This window comes from Mixophyes fleayi, chromosome 7 (genome assembly GCF_038048845.1).
Source record: "Mixophyes fleayi isolate aMixFle1 chromosome 7, aMixFle1.hap1, whole genome shotgun sequence".
Taxonomy (NCBI): Eukaryota; Metazoa; Chordata; class Amphibia; order Anura; family Limnodynastidae; genus Mixophyes; species Mixophyes fleayi.
In genome coordinates, this window is record NC_134408.1 from 10,593,315 (window position 1) to 10,608,973 (window position 15,659).

Sequence of the window (15,659 nt, forward strand, 5' to 3'; positions counted from 1 at the left end):
TTGGTAGGAAGGCACTGCGATCATCGGCTGATGCATACGGCGCTATTGTGATTGGCCGCAGGTCTCTGTCACCTTCGAAGCAACGGTAACTCTTGGCCCTTCTGTGTGGAGGATCCTTGTTCGGCCCGGTGAGGGAGGGCATGGTGAGTGTACAGGGGGTGTAGTCACTCTGACACCAGGATAGCGCCAGCCAGGCATTTAAGGGATATTTCCATTTTAAGTGGATTTTCAGCGGTTTGCCAGGTCCATGCTTGGTTTTGGGTATCAGTCTGGTAGCTGTCCCTCAGTGCTCTTTCTCCGCCGCCAAATTTAATTAATAAAACTGTGACCTTCTTTAGCCACTTTACTTAGGTCTCCGTCTCTTTATTTTTAGATAAGATAGTTAAGTATGTAAAGGTCTTGTGAAGGGGAAGAAGCTCATACACAGTGAGCTATTTATGAAAGCCTGTTAAAAACAAAACAAAGCTTAAAACAGGGGACTTATGGTTCACGTTGTGTAATGTATTTGTAAACATGTATAAAAACAGTTAGTAAATATACTGTATGTATGACATCACTGCAGCATATATGAATCATTTAGGGTTATGGCCATGAGAATCGCATCATTAGGCCCCACCCCTCAGCTAAACATCTCCATTTCTAGCCTTTTACAGCAGGAGCTATGATGACGCAAATCATTGTGAATCGCATCACTAATCCATGTCCCCACCCACTTCACTAGCGAAGTAGGCAGGGTGCAAGAAGTTGCCCTGCTCTCCTGGGAGTCTGGGAAAACTCACAGAAATTTGGGAGTCTCCCGGACATTCTGGGAGAGTAGGCAACTATGTGTAAATGTTAAGATCCTTTTGTGCAGTGAAAATGTCCATGTGACCACCACACAGCAAGAATCAAACCTAAACCTATGCCCTCGGCACCCCCGTGTCTTGTTTCTGCAGTAGTCATAGAGGTGAACCTGCTCCATACTTAGCAAGAATGCCCTCACTCCCCCCAACTTCTCCTCTGTCCTGTGCAAATCTCTGCTCATCTACAAACACCGACCATCTCATTTCATAAACCATGCACTTTCGTAGATATCTAGGTGCACTAAATCAAGGGGCATGGCAGCACGTATACTGGTTCTGCAAGTTTGTTTTTGCGTTTCGTAATTGACCTCCATTAATGATAAAATACGCACATTGACCAATGTCATTCCATTTTTGGAGAAGTTAACAAGATGGTAACCCTGGACTTTCCAGCTGTGGTGGAACTACAAGTCCCAGCATGCTCTGTTGGCGAGTCACAGGTTGCCTACTTCTGCTATAAATATACCATTGCAGATGCTAGAAAAATTGTGAACAGCCAGGAAAGAAATCAGTAACAGAAGTTACAATCTGTAGGGAAGGTCAGTGTCATGTGTCATGTGATCTTTGTCCGGTGATGGAATTTTTAAATGTTTGTGCAGAATGTTGCAAGATCAGAGTAAAGTTTATTTCCTGGAGACAGAACACTGTACACATGGCACGGCCGGGATTACTGCTTCTGCTGCTTCTGCTGCATCAGACATGTAAGTGTTACTCTTACTAGTAATAAGAAGAGGAATTATCAGTTGTTAGTAGTTGTCAGTTTAACTATTTAATTTAATAGTTTCCATTGAACCTTTAGGGACACTACGTAACTGTGGGAAGAGAGTACAGTCTGCACACTGCATTATTCACTTGCTATATAAATGTAATGCAGGAAGCTCCGCTCCCAAGCAGTATATCTTGTGCTGTATGTCAGATATCATCATCAGGAGCATCACCATTTATTTATATAGCGCCACTGATTCCTCAGCGCTGTACAGAGAACTCATTCAAATCAGCCTCTGCCCCATTGGAGCTTACAGTATAAATTCCCTAACATACACAGAGAGAGAGAGAGAGATTAGGGTCAATTTTGATAGCAGCCAATTAACCTACTAGTATGTTTTTGGAGTGTGGGAGGAAACCGGAGCACCTGGAGGAAACCCACGCATACTCCACACATATAAGACCATGGTCGGGAATTGAACTCATGACCTGTAAAATGCTATGTATAGGGAAACTCTGTGACACGTTGTCCTATAGTTGTCCTATAGTTAAAGCACTTTTTGTGTGAACCACGTAAAGCTTTTCAACTTTTCGTCAAAATTCAACATTTATTTTTTTCATATCACCCTTTATTATTATTTATTTATTATCATTTATCTATATAGCACCAATCATATTATGCAGCGCTGTACAAATGATATGTAGTCATTCACATTAGTCCCTGCCGCATTGGAGCTTACAATCTATATTCCCTACCCCGCTCACAGAGTAGGGCTCCTTTTGTCAGAAACCAACATAACCTACCAGTATATTTTTGTAGTGTGGAAGAAAATAGATCACCCAGGCAAACCCGCGGAGAGCATACAGCTCGCAAAAGATAGGAACATTGTTGGAATCGTTCTCATGACCTCAGTGCTTTGAAGAAGCAATGCTAACCACTGTGCCTCTGTGCTGCTTTATCAGTTCTTTTATTTAGAAATAAATCAAATAATTATATGTATTATTCAGATAATGTTTCAACAAATGGTCCCAATTTTTCACTAGGTTCTGTATTGGTTATTTATACATATACAGAACCATGTCCAATATACATATAAACAAAACTCCATCATCATCATTTATTTATTTATATATTGTGGTCCTGTTGCCTCGAAGAGCTTTGCTAAAACAGTTTTTCCATCTTGGACCCTGAGCTACATTTGATAAATAATACATCACAGCTCTCTAACTTTCAGTTTCATAATAGAGTTATTGTTTTGGTAAATTGCCAACCAGACATCACCCTTCAATTTATTATACTGATAAAAGTTAAGACACTCATAAGTTGATGCCCCTATTAAAGCACTGAATATTACAGAATTTAATATGCCATTCACCCATTGAAATAAATACACAACACTTGTGCATGATGAAATAAACTTTTATTTTTATTCAGACTAATTTAAATGGTGTCACCAAAACTGCACTACAACATACCAGCCCCAAAACTTGTGAGTTCGCTCTTCCACCCCTCGCGCAAAAGTTCTGAAAGGTTTAATTTGTTCACCCATAACCTTGAGCACGACCCAGAATGAGGGAGGTGTTTTGCGCTTTAGCTGCAGTGACAGTAGAAGTGTCCCATTGGCTGCTAATGCACAGCCCTTTGTGTCTATCCACAGTACTTTTTTTGCTAATCCTATGTTCCCTGTCAAGGTGCTGCCGCCAAACGCACAAACTGGGACCTACACCAAACTTGTCAGTGATTTGCACTACGACTTGGTGAAAAATTGCAAACCCCATTGTGTTAAGTGTATCCCACCCTTTCTATACAAATGTGTTTGATTGTGGCATTGTACTTCCCTGTGGGAGACAATGCCACATCTCCCAAGTGCTGATTGTGCCAATCACTGAGTATACTTTTTTACGTGCTACATCTAAAACCGTGTCCACTTGGAGTTTATTCAGATTCCTTCTAAGAAAGATGTCAGACTAGATTATTGGGACCCCTTTAAACTCTCTTTTTACTTCAGTAATGTCTGATTTAATGCTGCTTTAGGTCTATTGACTTACTTTTAGCTATGTAATTTCTGTCTGTGAAACAGCACTATATCAGGGGTCTATATTCCCTTGCTGCTTCACTTAATTTGTGGTTGAAACTGGTTAACTTCATCCAATTATGATCTATGCCGTGAATGTTCATTGCTTCCTGTGGTTTATTTCAGTACATCCCACAGGGATTTCTGACAGCTCAGTATATGAATGAGTGCCCAATCACCCAAACTTCTTTGGTATAATGCTATATATTGCAATTGAAAATGTTTGTTCTAGGATCTTAAAAACAGATTGTTCTTATTGTGCAGCAAGGCTGTCTTGTGCTGTGCAGCCAGGACATCATGTTGCCATGGAAAAGCGGGGTGAAGCAAAGGTCATCCCCTGCAGGGACTCAGAGCTGAGAGGAGAGACAAAAAGGAAGGGAAAAACAGCAGTGAGAGTGACTGGGATCCAGTAATGTGTGTGGCAGCAGCAGGGGAAGGAAAAAGGTCTGAGAGGGGAGTTTGCTGGAGAGACCGAGTGTACAAGCAGACACAGAGACCCCAGAGCTATCAAAGAATCGGCTGCGTGTACGTGCGTTTTTTGAGAAAACGCATGCTATGTTTATTTTGGTTGTTTGATGAATGAATCCCACAATGAGTGATGTATGACGACAACAGTCCTACTTATTACACTTTGTACAATAGTGGGCATTGGTTAAATAAATACAACCGAGTATTTCATTTATGTAGTGCACAGGGAAGATTTTTATACATATTGCTTGAAATTGGAATTAACAGACTGGGGACCAGGGGGCAACTGGCAAATTTTAGCCCGTGGGGCAAGACTTGACTCAGCAGCCTGATAGGAACATTTTAAAGGAATAAAATGCAGGTGGCCCAGTGACCCAGCCCAAGGTAGCCCACTATGGGACTGGTGCCCCCCTGCCCCCCAGCCCAGCCTGCCCCTCCTGGGGACTATTTAATAATATGCACAAATCCAATATAACCTACAGCAAACAAATAGATTTTAGCTGTAATTTTCCTAACCTAATTATAAATTATTTATAACCTTTGTTAGGTTGCTATGAATCTGAGCACACTTGAGGCACAAAGCACCACTTTAGTAAATAAGCCCAACTGACTCAAGTGTCATTATGAATGACTGTGGCAGAATACAAATTTAAAAATATACATATTTTTCTATGAAAAGGAAGCTCTGTCTGTTTTAACCATATACAATTCACTTGTGCAGACCATTCTTGTCTGCTCTCCCAGAATGTCCAGGAGATTCCTGAATTTTGTGGAGTCCTCCTCGACTACCCTGAGAGAAGCCCACCCTCCCTCATCTGGCCCACTCTCCTAGTGAGGTGGAAAAGGCAGGAGCTATGGTCACATGATTCTTTGCGAATCGCTCACCCTGTCCGATGTTGCAAAATGTGGCATTGTGCAGGGGAGCACATCCTCCAGGAGGGGATGTCAAAAAAGTCAGAAAGTATGGTGTAGACTAAAAGATATAAAATTAATTCCTATAAAACAAGCACCAAAACGTTGTCTGAATCATGAAATGAGGAAAACCGACCCTTCACAAAGAGGTTAAATAATTGTATGTGATTTGGAAAATGAAGACAGCATGGTTGTTCCCCATATAATAATTCTGCCTGCTCAGACATTGATGGAGAAACTTAGTAGACAAACCGGGTGGCCAAACAGGTTGCTGATCTCAGGAATATACAGTAGTTGGCAGACATGCACATTTTACCCGTGGTCTCCTTGTGAAAGAATATATCTGCCATGAGGTGTACAACAGATGTAATGGGTAATGAAAGAAAACTTATTTATTTAGGAGTATTGCTGCAATTTGCAGTTGGTGTATTACTAACTGAAAGGATTCAGCAGATGTGTCCATGGTCATGGCTGTTTTATCTTCTGAAACCTTGTAATGACATCTGCAATATAATTGTTTGTATGGTCCAGTGACACAGAATAAACAGTCACACAGGTATCATATACAGTGCCATCATATACATAGGTATCATATACAGTGCCAAGTTTATGTAGAATACCAAAAGAAATCTCAATGATATTCTCATCTGCTACATCGGAACATGCCAGATCTATCATGGACCATGCTCCTATCCTGGACCTACCAGGCCTATCTTGGACCATTACTTATTTCACACATTTAGCTCCAGTTGAGACTTAGAATATGTTTTTGGATATTAATATTAATATAATTAATTAATATAAGTATCTCTCACAGATGCAGCCCTAGAAGTCTTTGCTCCTTCACCCCAACGGACACTTAATGGATCCAACATGGTTCTCACCTGCACCTTCTCGGTGGATAAACCACCGATAGACCCTAACCTCCTTGCCGTATTGTGGTATTTCCAGAGAGACATTGTTCTGAGATATGACAACAAAGGTATGATCAATGAGCCCAGGGTTTCCCTCAGTGTCGAAGCTGCAAGGAATGGAAACGCTTCGCTATCTCTGGCCAATGCTACTCTCACTGATGGAGGAACCTACACATGTGTGGTTATATATAGTCCAGAACGTATGGAGAAGAAAATTTCATTAGATGTACAAGGTAATAATAAACAATATATATGATAACCTAAAAGATTTAGAATCTATTTGTTGATGGCTGAAAGTGTGCTGCACAGGACAAAAAGCATAGCAATTCAGTTAAGCTTGCTATAATGTCACTGAAATTACTGGGGAGTTCACTTTGTGTGAGTCTACTATCCACAAATCGTCAATGTAGATTAATGGTCTTCGGATTTACTCAGAAATATTGAAATGATGAGACAGTGGAGGGGGCTGGAAAGAGGACTTGCAATTAATTATCACATGGCCAAACATCCAACATTGTGTGTAGAAGAGAGGAAGAGATCTGATAATAGAGTTAGAGTAGTCTCAAGTCGTCTTACAGAGAAAATGCAGCGGGTTATCCTGAAACCATAATCACAGTTCTAATATCTTAAGAAAAGTTTAAACAAATGCAAAAGAAAATTGTGGCTGCAACCACAATTTAAGCCAGTATCACTCTCGCTAAGCCATGATTTATAGTAAATAGCAATTTATTTCTGTGTGGTTCCGTTCACATGCACATGTGCAACAAAAGTGCATATTGTTTGACTTGCGTCCTCTTATACCTGAAGAGGAGAAATGAGGTGGGAGAGGGGCAGGTAAGTATAACCTGAGTACAGTGAGGGTGGGTTCATATAACTGCAACAAAACTAGAAGCAGAGGCATCACCAGGTATGACTTTTAGAAGCTAAAACTATTGAAAAATTGTGACTCTGCACTCCCTGTTGGTGCAGGTAAAGTCACAGATCTGCTGCCGTGGAGGAGAAATGGTTAGGGGAGAAGAGTTCCAGCCCTCCGGCAAAATGAAAAGATATTGGGCCTGATTCATCAAGGGACGTATCTGCCGATTTTGTGCGTGTTGTGCGCAAAACTACACTGCCCATACCCAAAACTAGGCGTTAAGTGAGCAAAACAGTGAGAAACAAATGAATAAGTAGTGAAAGTACCTGCGTATACGAGCACAAACACCACTTACAACACCGTACGTACTTCAGAGTAAAAAGGGGCGTGCAGTGGGCGGACACCGCTGTGAGCTAATCAAAGTAGGCGTTTACCTCAGGATATCTATGATTCATACTCTGGTGTAGGCAGTAATTTCAGTAAAACCATGGGCAACACTTACCCCAGCTCGGGGTCATGTCTAAGTCCCAGCCAAGCACACAACTGCAGATCTCGTCATCTGATACCACAGCGGACCATACACTTCTCTCATTACACACCATTATAAAAGACAGTTTGATGCTCTCTAAATTGTTGGGAGTCTAGTGAGATTATTTGTGATTATTTAGATGGCTATTTTTGTTGTATTTGTGTATACTGTATATTTGTCTAGAGAGGTATGTTTGCTCTTTGTCTTACACAGTGCAAAAATGTGTATTATTTCTTTGCTAAACTGTACTTATAAATTTACGTGGCACAATAACAATGCATCTCTATTTTCAAATGTAATGTGTCTGTTGTACTCATTTTAAATGCATTATTAATATTTTACAAAATGGGTATTAATAAACATAAAATTATAATAAAACTTTATGTGCAGTAGATTTTAGTTGCCGTGTGTTCTGATGAATTGAGTTAAAGTGACTCCTTATTGAACAACCTTGAGTTTACTGTGCAGGACAGTTGCTAATAATTATTAACATAAATTCATATTATTAATATTTATTCATTTGCAATTATATATAAATATATATATTTATATATATATATATATATCCATATAATTTAGATCCAAATAATGTGGTATGTACCTAACAACAGTGCACAGTATACTCAGTATAATATTTATTAAAAAATAAACTAATCGCATCTCAATAGTAAGCAAGTCAAAGGAACTCATCTATTTAAATACAAACATTTCATTGAGTTCTCTAAAGTTTGTAGTCTGTATTGACCTCAGTGCATGATATCCATGGTTGGATGCATGTCCATGTTACGTAGCTTTTTATGCTACACAAACGACTTGCGACCAGAATAATCTTGGTTCATATCTGGAGATTTGTTGCTTGATGAATCTGTTTCTTGCATTGATTGGCGTTATGCAAATTATGCACACAATATGTCCATTAATGAATCCAGCCCATTGTGTCCCCTGGTGCAGAAATATGAGAATGGATATGTAGATGTAAAGTACACCATTTGTTTGTGTCAAGCGAAGCAATGTAATAATGCAGTTTATTGTATCAGAGCATTTGCAACAAATTAAAATAAAGCAAACACAACTTTTTCTATGCTACAGCTTGTACAAACAATTGTATATTTATTGTTAATCAATAACCTATAAATAAGGTATACACATAGATGTCAATGGTACATTTGTTATTGATATATAGCCTTTGAATAAAGCCTTTTAAATAAACTGTGCACAAAAATGTCAATGGTATAAAATAGTACTAATGTTCCACTCGGTTGTAGATCTAGTAAGGCTAAATTGGTGATAGATCCGGTGTCCGTGTGCTTCCTATGTGGGAGCGAAATACTTGTCCTCAAATAAGATTAATTGTCATTCCAAAATTATTTCAACAGTGTGGTCACAAATATGCTCAAACCTTCCTGGTTTAATCAATAAAATCACAAGATTGTCCACAACTGCGGATCCCATTATTCCAACAGCAATTTGGAGTGTCAGTAAACATAAGTATATGCTGAGAGCAAGCCCACTGTGGTCAAACGGTAGCAGCACGGGAAGTTAGGAGACTTACCCCTTTAAGGGTTTCTTATATGAGTGCTGTAGTCTCCTTAGGTATCTCCGTGGTTGCTGATGTGTATCAGATGTACTTGCCTTGAGTTGTTGGTTTTCACCTTAACTTTAGGTATGAAACACCTACAAAGGGTAGAGAAACTTGTCAGACTAGACGGGACATTCTCTAAAAAGGACAGGGTCTTAGAACCCCAAATCAATGAAAACATCTTTTGTGTCAGCTTTTTTAGATATGAGCATTTATTCACATTAGAGCTTAAACATTGGTGGGAAGCCACCACCGTTTCAGCGTACGTAGAGAACAAGATTGCTCCTAGGGATTTAAGATTTTTGATAAAACCTACTTGGCATGGAATGAGTCTTTAGAATCCTGCTCATTCGCACTGATGAGATTAATGATTGCAGAAAGGGAGATCTCCATTAATCAAGAACACCCCTAAGAAAGAAGCCTATAGAAGGATTTACAAATTTTAAATCTTTTCCTAGTACTGTTTTTTTGAGGTTTGGTGAGATGGAAGGTACTAAGGTTATTGATCCCATCACTTATTGGTCTTATTTCAATATCTTGGTTTTTGCACCTAGAGGCCTTTACTCCTCATCTTCCTCTTATGGTTTTGGTCTTTTTCTGTTTTTTGGAATGTGTGTCAAACTGTGATTTCAGTTTGTTTGTTGTACGCCTTGTGAGTGGGAGGTGAGGTCTATGGGGCGTTTGTCTTGTGGAAGTGAGGTCTCCCTCATTAGATCTACACCCGAGTGGGACATCCAGGTTATTTATCCATTCCTATGCTTTTGTCATTGTTGACAATTGGTGTACTATTTTATACCATTGACATTTTTGTGCACACTGTATTTAAAAGGCTTTATTCAAAGGCTATATATCAACAACAAATGTACCATTGACATATATTTGTATATGTTATCTATAGGTTATTGGTTAACAACAAGTGTACAATTGTTTATACAAGCTGCAGCTTAGAAAATAATTTTGTTTGCTTTAATTTAATTTGTTGCAAATGCACTGATACAATAAACAGCATTACTATATAGCTTTGTTTGACACGATCAAATGGTGTAGTTTGCATCTACATATCCGTTCTCACATTTCCAGTGAACACAATATATTTTAACGCCTTTTAGGAGGTTTATCTCTTGGGGGTATTGAAGGGCTGGTGATGATGGTGAGATCAGCAGCACTATCTAGCCACTTCTGATTGGATGATTGTGTATTGACCCCTCCAGTTTAGCACATAAATTATACTATAATTATTAGTGTTATATAATATAGCTTAGGCCGTTTATTCACATTACTTAACTGACATTTACATTACCATTTGAGTTTTGTTTTTAGTTCAATTTAACTTGTATTATATATCTGTGATTATATTTATAACATATTACATTTTATGTGGAAAATGCGACTTTCTCATTTATTAACAGTCCAGACGCTATTCTCTTGTGTATATGACACTTCATTATATTATTATATTGTGTAAAAATAGAGTAATGTGACTTTCACATTTAAAATGAACAAAGCCAAGCCTCATCGCTTCACCACAGTAGGGTGTAAGTAGATACATTTGTACATCTGCTACAAATACCACTGTTTTTGAGCAGGACGCATTTTGAGATACATGTAAGTGCGCTTTCTTGATGTGTATATTTTCCTACATATGTTTGGTGCAGAGATGTATCCACCTCTAAATGTGACCCAAAGAGATCTTCTTACTTTCACCTTTGTTTTGTGGCACTGGAGGAGGGATTAATCCAGTGCAAGGCTAAGTGACAGGTGGCGCCCGAATGGACTTGTGCCCTGTCCATTCTACCAGGAGTCATTTCTAGCTGTATGTTGGATCCTCCGAACTCCTGGGTCATTACAGAAGTTGGTCAGCAGGAGTCACCACTACCATTAAGCACAGGGACCTTGCTGCATTGTGCAAACAGAAGGGGTTTCAGAGGAATGTCCCCAACCTCAGTAGTAGTGTGGGGAGATGAAGGTTTACACAAAGAGTGGACATAAAACACCATATAAAATGCACACTAACAAAATGTGTTTTTGCTCCTTACAGCTACACCAGTTATATTGATACCCAACAAGGATGTCAGTATAAATAAAGAGAATACCCTGCACTGCAAAGTTGCTGGATTTTTTCCTCCAGATATTGCTATACTCTGGCTTTCAGATGAAGTGATAGTGAAACATCAAATCATGGGCCAACCACAACAAGATAAAGATGGCACCTACTGGGTAATTAGTTCTATGAAAATTACACCACATATGGAACACCAGAATAAAACCTTCTCCTGCAGAGTCCAACATGTCTCTCTTTTAGAACCTCTTCAGGAAGACTTCCAGCTTGTCTATAAAGGTACTCCTGATACTCAGTATGTATTTGGTACTTTTTTATTACTTACAGTGCTTGAACCATGTGTGATGACACATTAAAGGAGAACATGTTGGTATGTTTATGAGACCCTCACCATCTACTTACATACACCATTATTTTATTTCATTCCTACAGATGAAATGTCTACTATGAGCATTATTGTTGGTTGTATCAGTGTGGTTTTGTTGCTATCTGTAGCAGTGATTGGCATATTTTGGTGGAAACAAAAGCACAGGATAAAAGGTAATAAACTGAAATTTAGATCACTTTTTGATAATATTTTTCTTGTCTGTTACTGGAATAGTTGACTGATCATGATAATCACCATTTCAACAGCTTTGGGAACATTCACAGTAAAGGACATTGAGGGTCCATCTAAGCTATTTCATGGAGAGGAAACCACACTGTACTGTACAGCTACCAACTGCCCAGAGGACATATGTGTGACCTGGCTGGAGAGGAGAGCAGGGGAGGTCCATGAGATCCAGCAGTCTCAGCCAGTAGATATAGAGGAAGAGGAGAAGCTGCTGGACACATCCTATATAATCAAATCACAGAGAGAGGGACATCAATACTCATCTTCCCTGAGGTTTATACCCTATATGGAGAGACACAGAGATGTGACCTTCATCTGTAGATACGTCTCTGGTCAGAGGAGCACAGAGAAGAAATTCTACTGTAAAACCATTTATGGTAAGTTTTATCTTTATTAATGAAAGTCTGTCTACAATTATTGTCTACTCCTTCAGTGTTTTATCCAGTGGGAAGAAACACATTTCTAATAACATGGTGTAACAGCATCTGAATCAATCAACAATCATTCCCATCATTAATCATGTCATACATATCACCAGTCTTTTCCTCCCCTGTCTTTCTCCAAATCCAGAATGCACAAAAGGCCTTCTTTATAGTTAGGAGCACCTCCAGCTAAAGGGCGCAAAGCTGCACCAGGACAAATCATGCTGTGAATATACTGTCTGCTTTACATGTAACACACATGTACCACGGTGCAAAATGGTAGCTTCCATTTACTCTAAATGAGGCCCAAAATGTTTGGAACCTCCACAGTTAAGAACAAATTCAACAAAATAAGGTTACAGCTTATTTTCATTTCAGCATTTGCAATACTTTAGTTGTGGTTTGTTCCACTATATAAACATGGGAAATGTAACCTTATGATAGGATGATGTTTGTTTTAACCTTTGTTTATATTTGATGTATTAGAATATGTACAGTAACCTAGTACAGAATGTGACATATTTATTATAGTCCATATATATTCTGATCTTTACAATAATTTATTAATATTATTTTTCATTTTCCAGTAAAACCCCAACCGTTACAGCCAATATCCCAAAGTCTATTTGTTTCTGGAAATCTGAAGTACTTAATGTTCCTGGAGAAATTTTATCCCAGATCCATCAACATCACTTGGACGTGTGGAGTGGGGGAATCACAAGACATTATTTCATCCACTGAAACATTTAAAGATAATCCTGATGGAACATTCAATGTCTCTAGTGAGGTCAGAATTTCTGAGGATCTCCTCAAAGATCCAGGATTCAGAGTACAGGTATCCTGGGAACATGAATCGTTGGACAAACCAGAACATAAAGAGCTGTCAATCAGAGATCCAGGTGAGAACAGGCTTATATTAGTTTCTATGCCTATATATGTATCTAACTATATAATGGGTCATTTCAAACCTGCAGAACTGTTCAAGGGGCCGGCAAGTAGCATTATAACTAGATAACATCCTTGGCTGAGTGACCAAGTCTTGTGCAGGAAGATAGGTGGACCTGAATGGGTGCTCTTCACTGTTGAGGAATAGGCACAGTGATATGATAGGCTATGTGCTTGGCCCTCAAAAATAAGATTTTCTTATGTGGGATGGGATATGTGATAGCTGCCAAAAGTGTTCTTGAGTTTGTGAGAAAGAACACAATAATAATCACCTTAAACAATTTTATTTTTTTCAAATATGTTTAAGGTGATTATTATTGTGTTCTTTCTCAGTGACAGTGTGTTATTTTGCTTTTATCTGCTCCAAATGAGGGTTAGAGTTTTTGCTTTCTATTGTACCGTTTTATTTGTGTAGCCCACCAAGAGAAGGTCGGTATGTTCCTTTAAAGCAGATTTCTGCCTTTGAACACAGACTGAGCACACAGCAGGTTAAATGTTGATTTGCAGAATATAAAATGTTTCCAGAGATCTAGAGTGCATTTCATTGAGCCAGACTTCATTAGTCTGAGTGACCAGTTCTGGGCTACGTGTAGGGTGATTGCTATATAGGCAAAGTTATAAAAAGCTGTGAGTTGCTGATCTCTACAAGATTCTAAGATATGGAGCCCAAAACTCAATGAGGGAGAACGAGGAATCCACTTTTTCTCTAGGACCGCTAGCCAAGTAGGAGAGTGAGCATTCCTTTGTGAGATTTGGAAATGTTTACAAATTTATCAGTCACAGTAAATCCAGTTTGGGGATTGGTAAAAATATATATTAGCGCCACAAAGGTTAGTCAGACCAGGGTAGTTTTCTCCAGATCAGACAGTAAACAATATTTATACTATAGGCAAACGTGTCTAGGGAATCAGTATTATGCAGGCAGCATAGAAATAGTTTTATGTTGATTTTCCTTTTTCTCTGTTTAGTTAATTTATTTCTTTAGGGCTACATCTCCTTTACAAATCAATTATTTATGTCCAATAGAAATTTTGGGAAGAGCTGTTGGATACAAGGGGAATATATGTGTGGAGTGTCAGGTTTTAATACAGTTCTAAATTAGTAAACTAGGCCAGAATGATGGTTTGTAAGTGAACACAGGATTTATAAGTATAGTGAGCACTGTGCAGAAAGATTAATTATGATGTTCTAGATGGTACAAGATTACAGATCTAGTGCTTTTCTGATTTAAGTAAATGATGTTGATTGCGGCACATGTACTCTACTCACTCACGTGCACTTCTCTGTGAGTGTGGTGTGGCTGGAGTCAAGAAGTGTGATTGGCACAATGTCAGACTGGGGCTGATTACACCAGGGGCTAGATTTACTAAGCTGCGGGTTTGAAAAAGTGGGGATGTTGCCTATAGCAACCAATCAGATTCTAGCTGTTATTTTGTAGAAGGTACTAAATAAATGACAGCTAGAATCTGATTGGTTGCTATAGGCAACATCCCCACTTTTTCAAACCCGCAGCTTAGTAAATCTAGCCCCAAGTGTCTTAAAGAGATTTGCATATGTTAATGAGCTTAGTATATGTTTGATAAAAATTACTCTCAATGTCATATTGGATTATACAAGGCCCCATAATACATCTAGATATAAGGGCTCTTGTTGCATTAAAAATATAAGATTTATCAGGAAGCACAGGTAATTAGTTTATGTATCACAATTGGCTTTCTCCTGCAATCACTGATTCAGAGGCATGGTCAGTGACTTCACAGGGGTACAAGGGAGGGACAGGAGATGGGGGGCAAGAGCAGGTTGGGAGCTAAGAGGTGAGGTTAGAACCTCTTCTCTGCTGCTTCCTATATATGTATCTAACTATATAATGGCTCATTTCAAACCTGCAGAACCTGCAAATGCATGAGATAAAATTTTCACCTAATCTTTTGGTAGAAACAGCCCTGATATAGATTCACATCGACAATACAGACATGTTGGTTAATGGTTTTAATACAGCAGAGGGAAATAAAACCACTTCTCTTGTGTCCCTTTAAAGCTTTGGTCCCATCACTGTACAAATGCAAGACTATGTGCATTCATTGTGTTATTTGTCTAGATTACATAAATGTATATAGTTCACAATGTATATATTGTAAGATGTTGTAAATGTATGTAACATTCTTCATGTGTTCTTTTACAGAATACTCATGGAATCCTATTGTGGAAGATATACAGACACCCAAATTATTTTACAACATCCCAGTCACCCTACAGTGTAATATCTCAGAGTATTTCCCGGACGCTGTCACTGTGAAATGGCTGAGGAGAAAAGATCAGAAGATATGTGAAGAGTCTGATACTGTGTCTACTACAAACATCCAATCACATAGAAATACAGATAACACATATAGCTGTATATCCAAACTAGTGATCACCCCCACAGTAACAAGCCACCAGGGGGCAGAATACATATGTCAGGTGGAGCATCCTTCCCTGGAGAGACCCATAGAGAGAAGCACAGGGGAACTCTATGTCATAGGTGAGTGTTCAAATCATTTGCACAGATCACACTTCACAGGTGATAAATAGCAATATAAAGACTGATTAACTCCAGGTACTGGTAAGATATGACCACTGACTGGCTTCAAATTCCAGATATCTCACTCTAGGGTTTGACTGATCCAAGGGCACATACGTGAGAAAGGTGGAAAGACAACAGCAGAGCCTGGAAGTTCTCCTCATTGATTTATTTAATAAA

General features: G+C 38.9%; 1 protein-coding gene across 1 annotated transcript in view; it reads left to right on the top strand.

The window, feature by feature from the left end:
• Positions 1–1,459: 1,459 nt before the first annotated feature.
• LOC142097316 (uncharacterized) overlaps positions 1,460–15,659 on the top strand; it is a 46,217-nt gene continuing 32,017 nt past the window's right edge. The window contains exons 1-7 of the mRNA XM_075179051.1: positions 1,460–1,543; positions 5,820–6,149; positions 10,919–11,218; positions 11,372–11,479; positions 11,573–11,929; positions 12,562–12,873; positions 15,102–15,440. Of these exons, the coding sequence (XP_075035152.1) occupies positions 1,495–1,543; positions 5,820–6,149; positions 10,919–11,218; positions 11,372–11,479; positions 11,573–11,929; positions 12,562–12,873; positions 15,102–15,440 (1,795 nt within the window). The 5' untranslated portion in view covers positions 1,460–1,494. The remainder of the gene's footprint in view (positions 1,544–5,819; positions 6,150–10,918; positions 11,219–11,371; positions 11,480–11,572; positions 11,930–12,561; positions 12,874–15,101; positions 15,441–15,659) is intronic.